This window comes from Desmodus rotundus, chromosome 4 (genome assembly GCF_022682495.2).
Source record: "Desmodus rotundus isolate HL8 chromosome 4, HLdesRot8A.1, whole genome shotgun sequence".
In the NCBI taxonomy this organism is placed as follows: Eukaryota; Metazoa; Chordata; class Mammalia; order Chiroptera; family Phyllostomidae; genus Desmodus; species Desmodus rotundus.
Window position 1 is genome coordinate 127,169,054 of NC_071390.1, and position 23,785 is coordinate 127,192,838.

The following is a 23,785-nucleotide window of genomic DNA, read 5'->3' on the forward strand; positions in this document are numbered from 1 at the left end:
TTAATTTTTAAAGTAGGTCAGTACTTGAAATTTCATCCTATTTGGGAAATCAGAACTGGTGGATTGTACTTAATGTTATATTTGGCTTAATAGCCACTTATAAATGTGCCGCTTTGTAGAACATTTGCATTAATGGTGGTGAGATGTCTATATTTGGAAGGAAAAATTAGAAAATCGAATTTTCACCCTCAGGGGACTGTTTTCATTTTGTTTTTTAACAATGGAATAGGCAAAAGCAGGAGAGTGATCAAAAAGTAAAAACATGTAGCCCCACACCTTCTGGCAGCTTATTTAATGATTTTGTTACATGTTTTCCTATTTTATACACTCTGGAAATCTCAGACCATATCATAAATGTTCAGTACTAATAACATTATATTAGTTTTTCCAGATTTTGAATTCTATAGGTGATCAAGCAGTAAGTAGTTCCTCTTTTTAGTCCTCTTAGACATTGGGCTGGTGGTCTTTGAATTTAGCCTTGGAAATATTCTTCTAAATCGCAGCTTGGAGATGACCTGCAGGCCAATCAGAGCTTCCATTAAAAACAAAACAAAACATGTTTCTGGTCACACCAAAAAAGTCCTATCCCACAAGAGATGAGTAAAGAATATCTTTATATAGCAGAGAAGTTTTAAGATAATTCTCCTTACATGGTCTTGGAATAAAAAGCAGTACCTGCTTAAGCTTACAAAACAGCGATTCTTACCTTTTCCCTTCTGCCATTTCCTAGTTGGGTGATCATACACTTTGCAATAAAGAAGTAAGATTTAGGAGTGCGATGCTGTTTGTCTGGTCCCTTCAGGAGCACCCAGACCCTGTCTTCTGCCCAGCACCCTCTCAAGATCACCAGGGCAAGTGTACACACAGAGAATCAAAGGCCAAGGAACCCTGAATTATTGGCTGAGGCTTTGGCTGTGAACCCCAAAGCAGAATCCTGGTGAACTAGGCAGATCCTCTGTCTCATCCTGATAGCTTTAACAGGCCTAGAAGCAAAACAGGCTTCCTTTTCCTTGTAACTCAAGAGTAGGCCTGCTCTTTGTTCTGGGAATCCCCTACTACAAAGAAAGACAGAGCTTTCATTGAGAAGAATTATTTTCCCAGTACCTGGAGAAAAGCTGGTGTAGGCTAATTGACGTAGAATCTGATTAGTAAAGATCAGCCCTTCTTTTCCTTAGCTCTGGGCTTCTGGAAAGTGGAAGCAGGGGCAGGGATGGGAGATAGGGACAGCCCACAATTAACTGTAGAAGCCATTTGTAGGTAATAAACTATTCTCCAGCTATCATACCCCAGGATCCCCAGAGTTTGAGACTGCAGATATGCTCCAAATAGATACACATAGTTCTTGGTAGGTCAAATCTATTTCAAAATTATCCCAGGGATTAGTTTTCACGAGGTTCCTTTTGGTAGCCTGCTTCTTTATCCCAGCCCGGTTGGAGGCTAATTTTGGCCTGAGGAAAGCATACTTGATTAGGTGATATTATATTCAGGTTCAGTAGTGGTGGGATACTAGGGTTTGTATACCCTGGGAAGATAAAGGCAGGAGTACATCATTTCAGACAGAGCACATCCAGGTGGCCTGCCTGACCTGCACTGTAAGAGAGAAAGCAGTAGAGAAGTTTACTCTCTATGCTGGAGAAACTAATAAGAAGGGAGGGTTGAGACCCACATTTTCTTGTATATTGCTAGATATTTTACCTCCCATCTCTTGTAATCTTTACAAAAGTTTTTAAAGAATGAGTTATGGCCATGGAATATGTTTTTAGTTTTCCTTGATCTAAGGGCGTCCTGCCAAGGGAGCACTACACCTAAGCCAGGTCTGCAGTGAAATGACAGTTTAATTCTTAAAAATCTTGTTGTACTATCATTGTTTTATTAAAGTAAAATATGTGTGTGATTTACTTATGTACACTATACAAGTCATAAATCTGCTTGATGATTTTTCTCAATGTGAACACACCTGTATAATGGTCACTCCGATTATGAAATAGAACATGATCAGCATAGTACATTTGTTTTTTATGTCATGATTTCTTTTCTTATTTTTATTATTTCCTCTTTTATACCTTCTTTGAGTTGCATTTGCAGTTTTATTCTTCTGGAGACCTACGTTTGGATCATTGAACTTTAGCATTCCTTCTTTTGTAATATTTACACGTAAGACCATGCATTTTACTCAATGCACATGTTTAATAGTGTTCCACCAATTTTGATATGCAGTATTTTTATATTATGAGTAATGTTGACTTTAACAAGCCAATGATACCTTTTTTAATTTCAAGAACATCTGTGTTTTAAAAATAGATTCTGCTGAAATTCTCTATCTTATAATAAATATTTAGAAAATATTAAGTTATTTGAAAGTCTGTGTTTGATAACTACAATATGTATCTCTGCTTTGAGTTCATTTCTAACTTCTGTTTTTTTTTCTCTTGGGTTTCACTCATTTGATCTTGCCTAGAGTATATGCCTAATAATTCCTACTGAATGTTAGATATAAGATATACATAGTAGGAATAATTTGATACTTTTTTTTCCACAAAATTTGATACTCTTGATGATGTTATCTTTCTTCACAGATGATTTCTTTTTGCTTTTGGTTGGTATTTAGGTTAGGGGCAGGTCACCATAATATTTACTCTGGAAGTGAGCTGATTAGTAGGTGGGTTTCAGTCTTTATGTGGATTGGCCTATTCCTAGTTTGCCCTTTGCCTCGGGTCTTTGTTTTTGGGGGTCCCAACTGGATGCCTGGCGTGTTTTCCTATCATTTTGAGAGTGCAGAAGGATCTGCTCAATTTCTGAATCTCTGTAGCTACTTAGGAATTGTCAGATGTCTTTAGAATTCTATCAGCTAAGTTTAGCCTCACCTCTATAGTTTCCTTTTTCAGGGATATTGTTTCCTCAAGTTTTTAATGTCATAGTATCTTTCTGATTCCTTTAAACTAGCGATTTTCAGACAGTGTGTCACCAAAAATTTTAAAACACACAACACCTGACTGTTTGGTCAGGGGCACAGGCCCCTTCTCATTTAGATCGTCACATAGAAACAGTGAGGACAGCCACGGCAACAGCTGTTCAGTGAATGAATTAAAGTTATACCTACTTTTGTCAGATCAGCAAAAAATGCATTTTGGGGCATACCACAGAATTGTAGTAATTAGTTTATATGTGCCATAAGATGAAAAATGTTAAAAATCACTGCTTTAAACACATTGTAAAAATCCAGCTTTTCAGTCTTTCTTGATGGAAGGATTGGTATGATGCAAGCCAGTTATTGTAGCTGGAAGCGATGTCTCTTAGAAACATTACTTAGAATGGAAATTTCTAGTTCACCAAATACACAACTCCAGGCCTACAACCATCCACACAGAACCTAAATTTTGGGATTCATAGACTTAAGAGATATGTACCGTGACAGGGAGATACAGTCGAGCCTATGAAATATAGGTGAGGCTCGGAGTCAACTCAACCTAACCAGCCACATGGATGCAGATGTCATCTCCTTTTTCCACTCACTCGTCTTGCTATAAGAGAAAATGGTCAGCTTGCTTCTTACCTTCAAAGCACTGCACCCTTCCATTAGAAAAAAGTCCCAGTGAGTTTGTCAAAGTTTAATCCATTAAATTGGCCTCTTTTTCCAAGGTATAGAGAAAGGGAGTGGGTAGAGGCAGAATTATCTTCCTGATGGTGAGTGGAAGAACACTTTTGTTCCTACCCTAACAGTTAATATAGTAAATGAATAAATTCATACTGGGTAAATACTTTATCTAGGCTTCTTCCCCTCATTCTTTTGAGTTCCTTGAATCTTCATTTTCCACAGCATGTAATTATTCTTCAATGCCCTATCTTAGCTATTGCTCAGGAATCAGCCTCAATAAGATTAATATGTAAGGTAACCATATAACATTTTCCATAGTCCAAGGTGCTTTTCAGCATGAAGGAAGGTAATACCAGTAAGTGCATCAGGACAGTGGGGGTAAACTGGGGTTGTCCAAAGCACACTGGTGGGTCTGGTGACTGCACCTTACTAGTAACACAGGTATCTTTGCAGTGGAAGGGCATGATTCTAGGTGACCTGGAATGATTTTGAGCTTACCAGATGAGTTTTTGGGGGAAATAGCAATTTCCAGAGAGAATGGAAGGGGGCAAAATCAGCAGGAAGAAGAGCAAATAAGCTAAGAAGAAGAAAAACAGAAGGGAAAGAACACCAATAAGAAAGCCAGGAATAAGCTCTTTGCTCGGGAAAACAGGTGGGTGTCAGCTTATGAGCATGATGCATTAGGCAGGGTGAACTGAGAGTGAATACAGGTGGGAAGACTAAAATCATTGTCATGGAAGAGAAAAAAGGATGGATGGAGTGCAGTAGCAGTAGGTATAAGCTTTGTAAAAATAATGAGAAAGTATATTCAAATTTAGATGATTTTTAAAACATTGCTTGTACTAAGAACAGCCTATAGAATCCCCATCTAATAAATCAGGTTCAGATGACAAACCGTGAGTAGTCCTGGTTATAAATAAATGACACTGTATTACAGACACACTTATTTAAACATGTGCTAATAATGGCAGAGAAAAGGAGGTAGGGTTTAAGTCACTGAGAAATAATATGATACTCTGTACCTACTTACCAGGTGTTGCTCTGAGGGTGATGGTAAGGTCGCTTGGAGGGCATAGTGTTAATCAAATGGTTATCCCAGTAAATGGTTACTAACATTGGTTACCAGTTGCATTGTAATGTGTCCCCTATAGAAAACCTAAAATATGCAAACTTCTTCCATAGAAGAGGGCAGGAGAATTTAAGACCAGAGTGGAGAATGGAAGATTGGTCTTCTCAGTTAGCTATATATGAAGCATATCACTTGTATATGTGTAACTTTTCCATCATCACACAGAAGTGCCATTCTAAACAAGCTATCTATTTTATAATCAGTCCACTTGTTCTGATTTATGCATTCATATTGTCTAGTTTTTTGGTATGTTAATACTGTGTTCACTGGGTTGTTAGAAATCCACTAAGGTCGTAAGAAAAGCTAAGAAATTTTAAGAGTAAACATTTATGGCAGAGGGCAAACCATAGCCTTCTGGATAAGTATAGCAAGACATTACTGTGGGAGAAGGAATACGGGCTAGTCTAAAAGGAACCTTCAATGTACCCATCTGAGTTCACAGAGTTGGTGGTATTACCTGGTAAAGACAAAAAAAGGCACAAAATCGCTGAACTAGTCACAGTATCTCTTACCAGTTGTAGCTCCAGATGGCAGCCATTTGGAATCTGTTTCTTTGAGATCAAGGTTGGCTAAGGGAACTGTTGTTGTTTTTTTTTCCCACTGTGTGTGTTCTCATAGTTGACCCTGCATGAAATCCAGGCTGGGTATCCCTTGGAGAATCAACTAATGATCTATAAGAAAGGAATGTCAAACTTTATCTTTGGAATTCAATCCAGATGAGTTTATTGGGTGATTTTCAACCTGATTTGAAAGCCCTTAGAGTCTGTTCTTGTTTTCATTATCTTTTATTGTTCCTTGTAATTCCTGAGTTACTCTTCATCTTTTTGTTTAATATTTATACTTTTTTTTCTTAGTGGTTTATTATTGTTTACAATTTATTGTATAAGCCCAGAATTGGTTTTCATCCTTCAGTCATTACTTTTTTCTTTATCAGGTATTATTGAGGTACTTAAAAAAGATAACGTATAAGTCAGTATTTGAAGAGCTCACCTTTACAAAGAGATCTTTAAACTTCGAATCAAAGGAGAGCCTTTCTTGAACTCTGTTGCCAGGTGTGATTTCTGCCCTTGGTAACCTCCCTTTCAACAATATACCTTTCATATGGTATTTATGTTTTTTTCTTTCATTGTAGCTACTTCTGTATTTGCTCCTCTCCATTGCACTGTGAACTTCAGGAGAGTAGGGTCTGTCTATTTTCTGCAGTGCCCACTCCCAGGCCTTAAACATTGTAGGTGCCCAGAGAGTTTAAAGAGAGTTAAATGCAGTGGAGAGTGGGATTAAATGGCAGATGAATACATCTCTGCCCAATGCAGCATTTTCTATTCTGTCTTTACCATAATGTGTTTTATTTTTCTCCCAGTGGGGGATACAGCATTCACAGGCATGTAGGCATATTCAAGGCTCTGAGAGAGTCTGTACTATAGAAACTTATTTAATTTTATTTAACCTGGAATTCCTAAAATTTATTTGATAAGTGTACTTTTGTGAAGGGTCTGGACTCTTCAGTAAACAGAAATCACCCCAAATTAATTGTAAAGACCCAAATGGAATTGCCTGGCTTATGTAACTGGTAAGAATTCGTGATGAGTTCACAGAATGAAGAAACTGCAGGACCTCAGGGCCAGGGACTGGGGACTCGGGAGTCTCTCTATTCAGATGTTTTTCTCTCCTGCTTTTGTCTGTTTCATTTTGGATACTGACCTCATTGTCTCCTAATGTGGGCAGTGCTGTGACAGGTCCTTTCAACAGGGAGGAGAACAATCTCAGGAGAGAGAGAGAATATTGATGTTTACAAATTCAAATATTGGTTTTCCAAAGGGGTTTGGTCCCTAGTTGAGTTGTGTATCTGTCCTTTGGACCCGTTGGTGTTATCAGGGGCAGAGTTTGTTAATATTGGCCAGGTCTAGGCCTTTTGTCCACTTACATAGCCTGGGTGGTGGTGGTATGTCCAACAACCTATAATCTTAAGAGAGGAGTTAGGAAAGCTTCTTGGGAGGAGTGGAAATAATAGCCATCGTTCAGCAAATATTTACTGAATCTTTGGTCCTCAGGCACTCTCCTAGGCATTAGGGATATAACCCTGAGCTGTAATAGATGGATATTCCTACCTTCATGGAGCATTCTAGTGGAGAGGTAGAAAATTAAGAAGATAAGTAAAGCATATAACATGTTTGGCTCTCAAAAGTACAAAGAAGAAAAAATATTAAGCAGGAAAGAAGAGTAAGAAGAATCTATGGGGAGAAGGAGGTGGCAAGTTTAACTGAAGTGGCCAGGGAAAGACTCACTGATTAAACTTCTGGCCAAGATGGAGGCATAGGTAGACACACTGTGCATCCCTGCACAACCAAAAGAAGGACAACAGATTTAAAAACTAAAAACAACCAGAACGGCCAGAAAATTGAACTGTATGGAAGTCCAACAATGAAGGAGTTAAGAAGAAACATTCATCCAGACCAGTAGGAGGGGCAGAGATAGGCAGCCAGGTGGAGAGGACTCGCGGCAATGCAGCAGCTGGAGGACTGGGTGGTCTCACATTTGCATGTAGATAAACCAGGAGGAACAACTGGGGAGCAAGACAGACCACGCAGCCCAGGGATCCATCTTGGGGAAAGAAAGCCTCAAACCTCTGATTGAAAACTCCGGTGGGGGTTGTGGCAGTGGGAGACACTCCCAGCCACACAGGAGAGTTCATTGGAGAGACCCACAGGGTCCTAGAACGTATACAAACCCACCCACTCTGGAAGCAGCACCAGAAGGGCCCAATTTGCTTGTGGGTAGTGGGGGAAGTGACTGAAAGCTGGCAGAGAGCAGAGCAAGCACCATTGTTCCCTCTCAGACCCTCCCCCACAGACAGCATCACAATGCAGCCACGTGGGTTGCCCCGTCCTAGTGAACACCTAAGGCTCCGCCCCTTATCACATAACAGGCATAGGAAGACAAAAAAAAAAAAGGCCCAAATGAAAGAACAGATCAAAACTCCGGAAAAAATACAACTAAGTGATGAAGAGATAGCCAACCTATCAGATGCAGAGTTCAAAACACTGGTAATCAGGATGCTCACAGAATTGGTTGAGTATGGTCGCAAAATAGAGGAAAAAGTGAAGGTTATGAAAAGTGAAATAAAGGAAAATGTGCAGGGAACCAACAGTGAAGGGAAGGCAACTGGGAGTCAGATTAATGGTTTGGAGCAGAAGGAAGAAAGAAACATCCAACCAGAATAGAATGAAGAAGCAAGAATTCAAAAAAATGAGGAAAGGACAAGAGACCTACAGGACAACTTTAAACGTTCCAACATCCATATCATATGGGTGCCAGAAGAAGAAGAAGAGCAAGAAATTGAAAACTTGTTTGAAAAAATAATGAGGAGAACTTCCCCAATCTGGCAAAGGACATAAACTTCCAGAAAGTCCAGGAAGCTCAGAGAACCTTGGACCCAAAGAAGCACACACCAAGGCACATGATAATTACATTAGCCAAGATTAAAGATAAGGAGAGAATCTTAAAAGCAGCAAGACAAAAGGACACAGTTACCTACAAAGGAGTTCCCATAAGGCTCTCAGCTGATTTCTCAAAAGAGACCTTGTAGGCAAGAAGGGACTGGAAAGAAGTATTCAAAGTCATGAAAGGCAAGGACCTACATCCAAGATTATTCTATTCAGCAAAGCTATTATATAGAATAGAAGGGCAGATAAAGTGCTTCCCAGATAAGGTCAAGTTAAAGGAGTTCATCATCACCCAGCCATTATTACATGAAATGTTAAAGGGACTTATCTAAGAAAAAGAAGATCAAAAATATGACAGTAAAAATGACAACAAACTCAACAACTATTAACCGAACCTAAAGAAAAACAAAAGCAAACTAAGCAAACAACTAGAACAAGAACAGAATCACAGAAATGGAGTCACATGGAGGGCTATCAGCGGAGGAGTGGGAGGGAGAGAGAGGGGGAAAAGGTACAGGGAATAAGTAGCATAAATGGTAGGTAGAAAATATATGGGGAGGTTAAGAATAGTATAGGAAATACAGGAACCAAGGAACTTATTTGTATGACCCACGGACATGAACTAAGGGGGGAATGCAGGTGGGAGAGGGTGTGCAGGGGGGAAGGGAATAAAGGGGGGAAATGAGACAACTGTAATAGCATAATCGATAAAATATATTAAAAAATAAATATCTTACATAAAAGCAAAAAGAAAAAGACCCACTGATTAGAAGGTGACTTTTAACTAAAGATCTGAAGGAAAAGGAAGGGAGGGAGGGAGCTGCAGCAGGTGTAAAGGCCCTTAGATAGGAGTCTGCCTGGTGCATTTGAGGGAGGATGGAGAGGCTCGAGTAGCAGGTGTGCAGAAGACTGGGAGAGAGCAGTAAGAAATAAGGTCACGGAACTGATGACAAGCCAGATAATGCTGGGGTTCTGGGTGGTCATAAAAACACGGCCTTCCCTCTTAGTAGACAAATGATCTGGTCCACTAAACCAAATGAAGGGTTTAGGCAGAGGAGAGAAATGATCTGAGTCCTGATTGGACCTCTGGCTGCCTTGGTGAACAGACTGGGTGCAAGGGCAGAAGCAGATAATCCAGCAAGGAGGCCCAGGGCATATCAGGGAAACAATAGTCATAATGTGGACGAGGGTTGTGGCAGTGGAGGTGGACAAGGGTGGTGACAGTGAAGGTGGTGAGAAATGGCCAGATTCTGGATATACTTTGAACACAGATCCAACAGGTTTGCTGACAGAATGGACATGGGGAGAGAGAGGAAGGGAAATGTTGAAGATGACAGCAAGGCTTTGGCCTGAGCGATGGAAGAATGGAGTTGCAATTCACTAAATGAGGAGACGGGACGAAGAGCTAGCTTGAAGGGACTGTCAGGGGCCTCAGTTTTAGAGATTGAAATGCGTGTTAGACATGCAAGTAGTGATGTTGTTGTGTCTGGACTTCGGGGAAGGTGTCCTGGCTAAAGATATAAATGTATGATTCATCAGCATATAGAGGGTATTTAAAGATGTGGGACTCGATGAGGTCACCCCGAGAGTGTGTGCAGTGAGAGAAGAGCCATGTAAGGACGGAGTTCTGGGGCCCCTCAGGCACCACACCTGTTTATTTTAGAGTAGCTACTAGTTTCTCTGAGAACACCTGTGTTCCACCAACACAGTCTGAGATAGGCTGATCTAAAAGGACATTATCCTTACAACTACTTTTATTCAGAGCATATAGAATACAGTTTATTTCCTTTGGCCTTTAGAAATATGCTCCTAATTTTCCAAGATGGTAGAGTGATCTCAGTAAAGGTACCATAGTACTAGTGAAAGATTTTGTGGAAGGGCCAAATTGACTGGAATTTTCCGCATGTGTTGTGAGTCAGGTAGCTGCTCAGTGACAGATCTGGACACAAGAGGCTTTAAAACCTCTCTAATTTTCCTGGGCATTTGAAGTTCTTTTGGTTTGATTTTTAGTGCTACAGAGTTCATTTCTTTCACTCAAAATATTTAGTGCAGCTGAATTCAGTGAAAAGTGGGTAGGTGTTCAGTACAACGAGGCATAAACTATTCTAACCTTCAAGAAACTCGGGGAAAAAACTTAAACATGGACAAAAGTGTGATTCAGAAATGAATACTTCCAGAGTTCCCAAGAAAGTGGGCTCAGATGGTAGCAAGGCTTGAGCTGAGCTCTGAAGGATGTTTAGAAAGGTAGAAATGAGACTGATTTTGGTAATGACTGTTGGATAAGTACATACAAAAGAAGTAGGTTCGATCAGATTACTTGCCTAACTAGAGCAAAGAGTGCTGGAGAGGACAAAACCCCATTATTACAGAGCTTTGTGTCCCGTGTTGGTAATGGGACCTCTCTGGAAGGGTTCGAGGAAGCTTCCTCTGGCAGTGTTACTTTGTTAGGTGTTCGGGCCACTGGGCCATATCCCACACTGTTACAGAGAACAGTACATTCCTGTAACTTCTTTAGGCCATAATGATAGTTTTGGCAATTTGATGTTTTTAGGTCCTTCCCATGGCTGCTCTTTTCATGTCTCTACAATGTAAACATAATGTATTTTTAATATTAACTTCTTGGAGGAGTAATGGTATAAACTTTGGAGAAGTACCTTACTGCTCAGAAGTAGTCATGTTTCTAACGTCTAAAATATATCTCGCCTTTGCTTTTTTATTTTAGGTTTCCACTAAATTATTAGCCCCAACTTCCTTGTGGTTTTTTTTTCCCTTACAGTTTTCTTCTCATATAAAGTACTAGATTTAAGGAAAAAAATCCCATAAAAATGCTACTGAGGGTGATGGAGTGTTAGAGATCAGTTTTCATTACACTTATTTTCCCTAATTAAGAACTCTTTAAATGGAAATTGAAAAGAAAGTGTTACTATAACTTTTTTATTGATGGGGAAAATTGGGTCATTCCTGCCACTTCCCATCGCAGTGATAATCCATGGCACAAAATACTAAATGCACTGGGAACTTTTGACTTGAGGGGAGAGACATTTGTATTGATAAGAATATATCAGAAGTCTGCCTTTCATATGGTCCTGCAAAATTCTTATCTCTATCCTTCCATGATTGTTGAAATATTTTCCTTGAGCTATAGGAGGCATTTCCCACTCACTGAAGGATGCTTAAACAACCCTGTTCTAAGTGGGAGTTGGGAAGGGACCTAAGGAATAATACCTACCAGATAAGCTTTTGAAGTGAATGTGTTAAGCACCCTTCACTCTTCAAGAAAACTACTTCCCAACTTTACCACCACACTTAAACTCACACGTACCACCCCTTCCTCCCCACTGTCAGCTCACTTGTATTTCACTGCGGAAATGTGAGTCTTCAGAAGCCCTCATCTTCATGCCGCCAAATGTCCCATCTGTACCCATCTAGTCTGCTTTCCCTGGTTCAGGTTGATAAGCTCTCCATCTGAAGATGGAGAAATAACCCCTGAACTTGTGGTGTGGATAGGCTTTTCTCAGTAATTCAAGGTGTTTGAGCAGATTTTGAGGGTATCTGCTATCTCTGATGCAGTAATAACCTGCCTCTACTAGATCATTCTCATGAACACTCCAAAGTGTTATCATATTTCCCATTAAAAAAAATCTTCCATTGTATGCCTTCTTCCACCTACCTTCCTATTTTTCTGGCTTTTCTTGGTAGCAACATTTTTCAAAATAATTATCTGTATTCCATGTCTCCATTTCTTCATCTCTCATTCTTTCCTGGGCTCCCTGGTGTCCACTTAACAGCTCTTGTCAATATACCCAGCACCTCCATCTCGCCAGATTCACTGGCCCATTCTTCTCCTTTTTTTCCCATTGGTTCATTCCTACTTATGATTTATTTGAGCTTTCAGCTGCCTTTGATTAGCTGATATGCTTTCCTTATTGAGCCCTTCCTTCACTTAACTGTTAAGTCCTGATTTTCTTCCTGCCTCACTGGCTGCTCTTTCCCAGTGTCCCCTGCTGATAGCTCCTCTCATTCCTATAAAAGCTACAGTGGTCCAGGGTTTAGATCTTATCCTTCTTCTCTAGCTGCACTCACATCCAAGCTTGTGTGATTCTGTCCTATGGTTGTAAGTATTATTTACATGGTAATATGTCTGAAATGTATGCCTTTCTACTACTCCACCTTTCCACTTGGACTTTTTGTAGGCAAGTCCCACCTAAAACATCCAGGACTCCTGACTGTGGCCTTCAAGGCCCTTGCTATGTAGTCCCTCCCTGCATTTGCACTGTGGCCTCTGCAACTTCATTTGTTGCTATCTTCCCCCCATTGTTCCTTCAGCTGCCATCACACTTGCCTAACTGTCTCTTCTAATTGCCAACCTCATTCCCATCTCAGAGGCTTTGTGCTCACTGTTCTCTTTGCCTGGAATGTTCTGTGTCCAGATCTTTGCATGGCTTGTCCCCTTACTCCAATGTCAAATGTATTTCTTCAGAGGCCTTTCCTGGCCACCCTACCTAAGGTACCCTCTTACTGGTTTTAGTCATTTTTTCTTAGCACTTATCACTACTACAAATCATATTTTATTTCTCCTTTGATGGAATATGAGCTCAAGGAGGACATGTGATTAGTTGATCCTTCCCTCTTTCCCTAGGTCTTAGGTCGGTGCCTGGCTCCTACTAGACTCGCAACACATGTTTATTAAGTGAGTGAATCAATAAGCGAATCATCTTATATGTAAACATTGTTTTATATATAAACCATGCTACTATATCCTCAATATTTTTTAATCCAAAGTACAGAGAAATGTTTAGTAAAATGGTGAAACATAATGGGAAAATGGCTACAGCTCGATCCAGTTGCATGTGGACTCATAGAAAGGAATTCCCATGAGTAATGTTTCTTCTGTTCCTTTCTCTGGAAATAAGGTGTGTTTTCTTGGCTCTTCCCATGCAGCTGAAGAACAAGTTCATGAAAAAACTTCCTCGTGATGCAGAAGCCTCCAATGTGCTTGTTGGTGAGGTCGACTTCTTGGATACGCCTTTCATTGCCTTTGTTCGACTACAGCAGGCTGTCATGCTGGGGGCCCTGACTGAGGTCCCTGTGCCCACAAGGTAAGCTGACCCCTGACCTGCTGGGGCCTACAGTGTGAGCACAGGGGAATCTCCTCTCCCTCAGGCTGGAGAATCAATAGAATGAGGATACATCAGAGGGAGCATATTGGGAAGGTATGATTTGGAATAATTGTTTAATCTGACTTTCATGCTGTGACATTAGTTAATACTTATATAGTAGTAACCATAATGGCAATTAAAACAATATCTTGGACCATGTGATAATTTTTTCTTATGGATTAGTCTGTTTAAGCCTCATAATAATAATTTTTAAGTATAAATGGTCAGTATATGAACTCTATAGATGAAGAAACTGAGTCTTAGAGTTTAAGTAACTTGCCCTAGCTCATACAGGTGGTAATTGATTCAGAGGTCAGAGTTGCTTTTAGTTGCTCTATTTTATATCAGATAATTGATAGTGTGTGTTTGCATATACATATGTATACAGACATAAAAATTATAAAGCTACACTCTTAAATTGGCACACTTTGCTGTTATGTTTATGTTGTATAAATTTTCACTTTAAGGGAAGCATATTACTGTTTTTATAACCACATATTCCATATACTGCACAGTATCTTCGAACTAATCCTGTTTTTCTCCCTCTGCAGCTATTCTCAGTAGAGTTAGGAAGCTTGGCTTATGAAATGCAGTGAGTGAAGAGAAGTTAATTCTTCACTTAAACTTGTGCTCAGGAAGAGTTTGAAGAGAAGTTTGTAATCTTCAAATTGATGTCTGAAAATTACCATGTGCCTGGGAACTTTGAGGGTGTGTGTGTTTTTGGTGTGTCCAAGAGCAAGGACAGGTGACTTTTCTCTTCTTTAGGTGTCTCCAGGTGAGCAGGAAGGGATATGAATCCTCCTGGGTGATCTCAGATGGCCTGGGCATGATTCACTGACCATGACAAGGGGCTCGAGGTTTGTTTTGAGCCAAATAAGGGGGCAAATTAGGAGAACATTTCTTTCATTGCCTCCCAATTTATAGATTATAGGACATTCTTTCCGATCATACAGGTATTTTTGCCTCATTTTTCTGTTTCTTAGATTCTTAAAATGGGAACGATACATGTCATTTTTAGGCAGTCGTTGGACAAGAACAGAGGAAAGGAGACAATCATTGCTTATTCAGTCAAAGGGATTATCATGATTTGTGCTTTCTGTAACTTAGCTATTTGCTTGAAAATGTGCCAGCAGAGCCTTGAAGTTCTATCAGAGCGGTCACCTGGCGCAAGCTAGCTGACTCAGACCGCCTCTGTATAAAACACCCTGTGGTTTTATTTACGTCTCTTTGGACTAACTTTACTGGGGCTTGAGAGAAAAAAAATATGCCAAGAAGTGTTAAATTGCTTCTGCTTTTTCATTTTTATTATTTTACTTTAAAAGCAACAAATAAAAAAATACTTTCAAAGACTTTTTTTAAATAATACTATGAGTTTATTGAGTAGCAAATCACAACCATTTCTGTCTCTCTTATCATCTGCTTCTGCTTGTCTCATTCTTTTCCTCTGTGCTGGAGCATGGCAGCCGTCTAGAGGTGAGAGACAGCACCATTGGAATTAACAAAAGGAGCCCAGCAATTCAAGCGAATGTAATTCAATAATGTCATAAAACTATTTCAGGGCAATAATGTGAACAATATACCCTAGCATGTTAACATTTTTCCAGGAAATAGTTTTATCCACTTGCTGTCCTCTGAACCAGTGCAAGCTGTAATCACTGACTAGGGAGCCTCATTAGGTTTTTTGTGTGTGAGTAATGTGGGGCTGTTTACAATGGCTGCATCCTGTGAAATCCAATAAAGGAAATCCCACAAGGAACGTGGGAGTCATTGCGAAGCACTGCCTCTGTGCCCGGCCATGTGCTTTACCATGCTCGCTACCCTGTTGTACTGCAGGGAGACCCGGAAGTCTGCTTTTGTGCACATCTTGTAATGATCATTTTCCCTTCTGAAGGTAGCGGAAAGTTATACTCTTATGCTTATTATTGTTATTATTATTATTTATAATAAACAGTATTACTACTAGGCACCTTTTAGTAAGTATAGCTCTAGGAGTTCCCCCTGTGTAGTGTTCACAAGTTTCTCTGCTCTGTTATTTTGTTGGTCTATTTTAGCTTTCTGTTTGTTTATAGGGAAGCTATCTACTTAGGGGCCATTCTTGACATCCGTGGGAAGGCAAACAAAGTGTGTTTTGAGCTTTGGTCACTCGGTAGGATACATTTATGATTTTCCTAGCATCTTGCATGCACTTTGCTTGCTGTCATCCTTCTCTATCCATAGAGGCTGCTACTAACTCATATTTATGAGTTATGTAGGGATAAATGTTATTATTCCCATTTATAGTTGAAAGATAGAGCCAAAGGGAAGGTCCACTATCAATGCTGGAAATAGAACTGCCGATTTCTGACTGTGAGGCCAGGCTTTTAGGGAGAATCTAAGGCAATATCTAGAATGGGTTGGAATAAAATACTTCAGTGTTTTCCCATAAAGAATAATAAAAGCCCCTGATGGGTTTGTCCTTTCCTGACCTTGATTTTCATATCCAAGGCAAATAGTTATTCAGGGAGTCCAGCCCTCTAAAACATTAGAATGTTTACCTCTTTAGTTTCACTGTAAGTTAATATATACTTTGTTATAAATAATTAGTTGCCTAAAAATGTAGTTTGTACTTTGTCAAAACCATAAAACATCCTATTAGAGGGCTTGGGATGGAGGTCCTGCTAGTTCAGTTCTGTCTTGTTTAACAATCCAGTTGCTAGCTGCTGTTTACATAAGTAATGTGGTTGGTTACGGTTGGTTTGTGGCCCTCACGAATCCTCTGTGGAAGCTGCAGTTCAGCCACATTTCCCAAAGCTGCTAAATATGAATAATGGGTCATTTGATTCACTGTTGTTTTGAGAGAAGGGAGTAAAGGATGGTAAATGCTGAGTTTATTCTAGAAATAACTGTGGTATATCAGGAAGGGGGGTGCACATCCTTTCTAAAAAGATTGGGTGGTTTAGGAAAGCTGGCTCTTTTTTTGATATTATGCTCTGTTTCTGGCTAGAATTACTTTGTGAATGTGAGTATCGTCCATTGGTCCCAGACACTGTTCATCTGGCGCTTATTTTTGTTGTGGAAAATGCCACAGGCATCCTCCCCAGGCATGATCAGTTATATGGAAAAGCTCACAAGAGTAGAAGTGCCTCATGAAGATTCCAGAGACGACGAGGCACTGTTAAAAATCCCAATGATGAGTTATTTCTGGTTATGAGTGAATCAAAAGAATGCAGTAACGTAAATTAAGTTTTTACCCCAAGCTGTCAACATCAGCTGTGCCCATCCAGCCATACAAATGTGATGTTTACTCTAATTTGTTAATAAAGGAAAAAGCTTCTGGTTAAAAGTAACATCTGTCCATTGACAAAAAACAGCTTGGGTCATGAAAGCAGTTTTCAGTACGCTGTAAAAGCTGAGTTTGGCAAGACGTACTGCTGTCGTAAAAGTGGTGACAGCTTTCGCTTCCTTGAGGTTTAAAGAGGAGAGAACAGGTCTCAAGCAGAAGGAACTTGAACTTGATAAGTTGTCCTGTTTTTCCAAATCTTTCACGCTCAATTCAACAATACAGTCCAAATCAGAGATTTCTTAAGGGTCTCCATTAGTACAGGTGAAATTCTCGACCTCAGGTGATGTTTCCTTCTAGTGAAGGATGGCCAGATGTTCTCTCTTATTCTCTATTTCATCTTAAGGAGATGGATTTACTGAATGGTTCCTGACTGGTGTAATGCAAAAATTTTAACTGATATGTAACATGTTATTTCTATTTGGTACTCGATGACTTTTCATCCAAGAAAAAAGTTATTTATATATGTGTATCTATATACAAATAATTACCTATATAAAAATTAAACTACCTAAGAAAGAGGAATTATACTTTTGTGTCTAATTTAATGAAGTTACTGAAATATTATAATTCTTACATATTGGGTTTTGCTATGATATATGTTATATTCACCATTGGTCTGCTACTTCAACTCATTCTTTGGAACTGTTTGGCAGAAACCAAAGTAAATAATTATAAGAAACCCAAAACACTAATTTAAAAGAACATATGCACCCTTATATTCATTGCAGTGTTGCTTACAACAGCCAAGATTTGTAAACAGCCCAGGTGCCCATCAGTAGATGAGTGGATAAAAAAAGATGTGGTACAGTTACACAATGGAATACTACTCAGCCCTAAAAAATAAGGAAACCTTACCTTTTGTGACAGCATGAATGGACCTGGAGAGTATCATGCTAAGTGAAATAAGAAGCCAGTCAGAGAAAGACAAATACCATATGATTTTACTTATATGTGGAATCTAATGAACAAAACAAACAAACAAAATAGAAACAGACTCATGGATACAGAGAACAGGCTGACAGCTATCAGAAGGGAGGTGGGTTGGGGTCTGGGTGAAAAAGGTGAAGGGATTAAAAAAACCTCGTAGACACAGACAACAGTATGATGATTACAGGAGGGAAAGGAGGTTGTGGGGAAGTAGAAGAGGGTAAAGGGGGGATAAATGGGGATGAAAGGAGAGTTCATTTTGGATGATGATACACAATACAATATGCAGATGATGTATTATAGAAGTGGGCACTTGAAACCTATATAATTTTATTAACTGATGTTAGCCTAATAAATTCAATACATTTTTTTAAAAAAGCAAATGTATGCCCTCATCTCATAGGACTTAACCTAGAGGCTCCATTATTCCATGAGCTCATGGAATGGTCACCCATTGTCTGACGGAATTTATATTTAAGGACTATTAATGACTGAGAGTATTTTGCTCACTGTTTAACAAGAGAGTATTTAGGCTTTGCTGCCATGTAGTCAGCCTGAACACTAACTCATGTGCCAGCTGATAGATGTGTAAGTCCATAATGTGTGTTTGTAAACTATAATCATGATGGGGGTGCTGGGGGGAGGCAGACAAGAAGTGGTACAGAGTTGTTCTGGAAAGGTTTCAGATATTATTATGTGTATTACTGAAAAACTAATATTTAGATACATTGAAATAATAAAAAAATGGAAGGCAAAGGAACATCATTATTTAAAGATGTATCAAGTAAAAGATCCCGATGTCCATTTTCTCTTGCTACACGGCACCCAGCCCCTTTGCCTATAGTCACACCCTTCCTGTCCTTCCTGACAGCTGGCCATTGGTAGACAGGCAGGTAGGGTGGAAAAATACGACCAGTATTACAGGTTTTTCTTAATTTGTATTTTACCTTAGTGGTTAAATATGTTTTGCATATGTTGCACTCAAATCAGTGGCCAGTTCCTTTAAAAAATACATTTTACTCTTATAAAGGAACGCTGTATGATACTACATATAGTGGTATATAATTTAGGTCCCGCTTCAGAGGAAACAAAAAGTTCTAGTATCAGCTGAACTTCAGGGTGAGAAGAACTGAAATCCAACTCCAATAATTACTTCCTTTATCCTTGAACAGATTTTTGTGCCTGCCGATTGCTTTTGCTATTTCATCTACTGTGGTAACACTTGCAAGTGAGACTGCTGCCCCGCTCCAGGACTGGCTTCTAAGCAAATAAGTGCTGAGTGGCTTTATGGTTTTTCTGAGATAAAATTGGAGTGTCCATACTCTCAGATAGCTTCTTGCATTCTTAATTGCTCTTTTTTCTTCTTTGGATTGAATTTTATAATGAAAAAAAAGGAATTATCTATTCAAGGATATTTTAGAATAGACCCTAATACATTGGAGAGTACTTGCTGTCATTCCTTTTTTATTTAAAGTAAGGTATTTAAATAAATAAGTAAAAAATAAAATTTTACTAAACTAAGCCCTAAGCCATTTCTGGTCCCATAACATTTTACCTAGGATTTCTTGCCCCCAGCTAAATATCCACAACACCTTTCCCCAGGATGACCTCAGGAGTCATTGTTGGATGGCCTTTCTCTATTCAATCACAACCCTAGTATATAGGTTGGGCAGGTAATTTTAGGCAGAACCGTGTGCTGAAAAGAACAAGAGGTAGGAAGACCTATCTACTCTGTCTCATTTACCAGGCACAGTCTTTGGGCTCATCCATTAACCTCCCTGAGCTTTGGTTTCTTCACCAAAAAACAGGAATAGCATACTTGTTCTTATTGCTAAGGGTTGTGTGGAGCTTACATGAGGTGGTGAATGTGAAATGCTTTGCAAGCTTTAGAAAGCTATGCAAATAGATGATGTGATCATTTTTATTGTTCACATTATCCCTGTGTTAGGTAAGACATGATCAAAGCAAGGCAGTGATTTATCCGAAGTTGCCTTTAGTATATTTTTCCTTATTCATTTACATATTAGGCTTCCTTCTCCCTAGTCGAGACATGCATCTTTACACTTGTGATCAGTGAGGGATTTCTTCCACCATGATAAGAGGAGAACCCAAATGGGGATAAATTTATTATTGCAAGTTTCAGGACCTACTTACTGCAGAGCAGTGCTTGAGCATTATAAAGAAAGCAAGTTTGGAAAAGAAAATCAAGACACCCCCCCACGAGAAGAAAAAAACCCTTAAATGTGTATGATGCTTTATTTTGAATTTTTTCCCTATTTCTCTTTCTTTACTTTGGCTGTCAGCATGTGGCTTACTTAGAGAAGACTTGGTTTTTGCTGACCTCCAGACACTTCTGAGTAGAAACATTTCTTAAAAGTCTGGAGAAGATCATATGTCATTGCCCATATTGGGTAAGGAAAAGTCAGAGAAGTCTGGAGATGTACTAAGTATTTCTCGTTATTATGTATAATGGTTTTTTTCCCAAAGATTCTGCAGTTCAGTAGAAATGGAGAAAAGAAAGTTTAGAAAAGAAAAATTGAATGAACCTTTCCTTCTCAGTGAAGAAGCTTTTCAGGTTTTCATGCTAAATTCTATGCTGCCTCCAAATAAACTAAACAATGGGTTATGTTTCACTATAGCCGAGAGAGTATTTGTTATACTACCAAGAATATTGTATTTGTTTGAAATGAATTCTAAGGCCTATTTTTATGAACTAGGATAAACGTGTCTCAGTTTTATGTATTTCGAGTTTGATGAAATGTGTGTTATAGCCTTTCCTTCTTTCCTCTCCCATTAGGTTCTTATTCATTCTCCTAGGTCCTAAAGGGAAAGCCAAGTCCTACCACGAGATTGGCAGAGCCATTGCTACCCTGATGTCTGATGAGGTAGGGAATCCGGAAGATGGTGACCTCCGCAGGTCCTACTTGTGTGCTTTCATGCTGTGCTTTGACTGTCACTGTGAGTTAACACAGTGGCTTGAACTTTCTAAAGAATATTTAACATACATCAGGTTTAAGAATGAAAAATGTTTAGAAAACACAGGAAAATGTGTTTTATTCCATCATAAAACTTGCTTTTGGAAACTGTGTAGATGTCAGCTTATTTGCCACGAGTGACTGTGCCTCATTGTAAAGAAGGCTGGCAACCACATCATTCTAATTAAATGATATGCATTCAGGAAGTGCCTTCTTCGGACATTTTCATAGAAGACATGGAGCATTTGCTGCTTAGATGGTCCAGTTATTGCGTTGATAACTAGATAAACAGAGAGGCCCTGTCTGCATTCCTGAATGCACACAATCCTATTGTCAGTTGTTCCTTTCTTCTCATCTGGCTGATGAGCTGGAAGTCCCTTACGTAGCCCCTCAGCCTTTCATGGCTGCACCGAGGGTCAACCTCCTTAAAGCCCTTTGCTTTCTGTGTGGCCAGTATAACTCTGATTTGTCTTTTGTAATAGCTAGCATTCCTTGTGTGTTTGAGAGTGGCAGTGTTTGGGTCTTAACCCAATCTTAACACTCAGCTTGAACTTTTGCTTCTTGAATTATCGACAGTGGTTTGTCCTGGTAGTTTTTATTTTGGGGAATGAATCTTCAGTATATTTCCCCAAATTATTTTCATCTGACTTCCGTAGCAACCATATCAATAATGCTACATACCAGGGGGAGGTAAAGGGCAATATTATTTTACAGTATTGATAGGAAAAAAACATATAAAAGAAACAGCCATTTGTTTTCTTATGCCTCTCCATATATTCTTTGGGCTTATTACCAAAATATTTTGGGACATGCAGCATAACAGGAAATATGAGTGTGGTTATAGTAATATTAAAGTGGGTTATGGATTGCATTCTTCAGGCTGGGTATGTGAGGCATGTGGAGACTTACTGTGTTGGGTTAGCACCTCTCTTACTTTTCCTTAGGTGTTCCATGACATTGCTTATAAAGCAAAAGATAGGCAGGACCTGATTGCTGGTATTGATGAGTTCCTAGATGAAGTCATTGTCCTTCCTCCTGGGGAATGGGATCCCACGATCAGGATAGAGCCTCCTAAGAGTCTTCCATCGTCTGACAAAAGGTAAATTATCAGGCAGCTGCGGGTGTGAAATCTTGAGAAAGAGGTTATGTTTGGCAAAGGAAATGGAGTCGGGCAACTGCCCTAGTAATTTCAGGTTCCCATTTAACTTGATGTCTTATTGCATCTCAAATAAATCACATACGTTTCACTGACACTCTAAAAATGAATGTTCTTTGGTGATTGCAGATTAGAGCTCTCTGAGATTCTTTGGAGATGTTTTGGGGACTCTCTGTGCATGTGGAAAGATCATTTTACTCAAGATGAAGCCCTATAGGTTTAAGAGGTTAAGAAATTGAGTGAAGGGGGTGGAGGGGCTGAGCAGAAAGGAAAAAGGACTCATGGTCATGGACAGCAGTGTGGTGACTGCAGGGTGGGGAGGGGGAGTGTTAGCCCTCCCTCTGTAAATGGTAATGGGAAAAATACAATTAAAAATAAAGGGAAATACAAAGAAAAAAAATCAAAAGTCAAAAAACAAAAGAAATTGAGATAATTGAGGAGAGGCCATTTTCTGGAAATCTGTTATTTTCCAGGTGAAATGGGTTGCTGCTTGCACAGTATACAGTTTGTTCAGCTTTTCTGTTCCTACAGTCATTTGTCTTGGCTCTAAATATAACACTTTTAGAATTGTCTGTTAGGACAGCAGAAGGAAATAATGACCTTTCTCCCAAAGGATTTTCAGCTCATCTCTTCATTAGCTGGTGTTTGACACAGCTGATGTACTTACAGGTAAGTACAATAAGCTAAAATTCTCTTGGGCTCTGTTGTCTTAGAAAGAACATGTACTCTGGTGGAGAGAATGTGCAGATGAATGGGGACACACCCCATGATGGAGGCCATGGAGGAGGAGGACACGGGGACAGTGAAGAATTGCAGAGAACTGGACGGTAACTGATGGGTTCTTTTGTCACTCACGATGAGGTTCTCCTTAGATCTAAATTTTCCTTCATCTTTCTATCAGCATTTTATTCACTGGATTGCCCAACTGTTCATCCAACAGATATTTCTAGTGTACCTAGTAGTCACAGGCCCCGGGGATGCAGCGGTGAACTGAACCAAAACCCCTGTCCTTGTGGGTCTTACTTTGTAGGGGTGGAGACACATGGTGAGCACCTAGAGGAATGTGGTGATGTTTTTATGAGGAGAAACAACAGAGAAGTGGGGAGTTTGTGATGGGAGAAAGATTTCTTAGATAGGGTGGCCAGGGACAGCCTTAAAGACAATTGCAGCCTTTAAGGAAAGTCCCAAAGGAGGTGGGAGTCAGACCATGTAGAAGTGGGGTTGGGAGAAGGGGCAACAGGGGACCTGGTGTGTGCTTGGTTGGCATGGGGGCCAGTGTGCCTGGAGTGGAGTGAGTGAGTGAGGGGGTGTTAGAAAGAAAAACAGACTATGGGTGGGTGTATGTGTCAGAGAGAGTGAACAATGCACCAATCTTTCATGATTCCATCTCTGCCCTGTACATTTACTCAAAAGTGGGTGATATGTTGTAGAACTGAGGAACTCACAGGTCACGGTTTCCCCAGCCTGAAGATGGGAAGTCAGGTTTCCCAGATTGCTTTGGCTAAATCTCTTTTCATGACAGTTCTTCCTCCTCCACTGCTAGGTTCTCCATTTCATTTTGGGTTAAGTAAAATTTCAAGAAGGACACTCATTTTAGGAAGGTATGTCTTTTTTAAAAAACAATGCAAACTAAATTTCATTCTTCCATATTTCACCTTTCCTAAGTGCACCGAGTATCTGTAGTTTGCCTCACCCTGTGCGGATCAAGTAAACGGAACAGCACACTGAGTACAGCTAAGGGCTGAGCACCCAGATAGACAGGCAATTCTCAAAATGTGTGAAAGCCCATAGCTGAAGTCTGAGCTATGACTGGAGGAGGGTTAAGACTTCAGAGACCCATTGAGTTGTGAGGGAGAACACTGTAGCCAGAAGGAACAGCAGGGGGAAGACTGGGATGCGAGGTTTGGCCGGGAGGGTGCACTGGCGGATGGATAGGTCATTTGACCTGCTAACATTTTCAGTGGGGCTCGGCTTGCAACGCTTGTCTACCACACACCTGCATGGCTTTCTCTCTTAGTTTCTCCAGGTTCTTACTCCAAAGTCACCGGGTCAGGAGGCCTGTTCTGTCCACTATCGCAC

The 23,785-nt window shown here is 39.9% G+C and overlaps 1 protein-coding gene across 7 annotated transcripts in view; it reads left to right on the top strand.

The window, feature by feature from the left end:
* SLC4A4 (solute carrier family 4 member 4) overlaps window positions 1-23,785 on the top strand; it is a 385,416-nt gene that overhangs the window by 269,529 nt on the left and 92,102 nt on the right. For all 7 annotated transcript variants that reach the window (XM_071221288.1, XM_053922271.2, XM_053922273.2 and 4 more), the window contains 4 exons: window positions 13,109-13,266; window positions 20,373-20,460; window positions 21,495-21,649; window positions 22,420-22,533. In XM_071221288.1, the coding sequence (XP_071077389.1) occupies window positions 13,109-13,266; window positions 20,373-20,460; window positions 21,495-21,649; window positions 22,420-22,533 (515 nt within the window). The remainder of the gene's footprint in view (window positions 1-13,108; window positions 13,267-20,372; window positions 20,461-21,494; window positions 21,650-22,419; window positions 22,534-23,785) is intronic.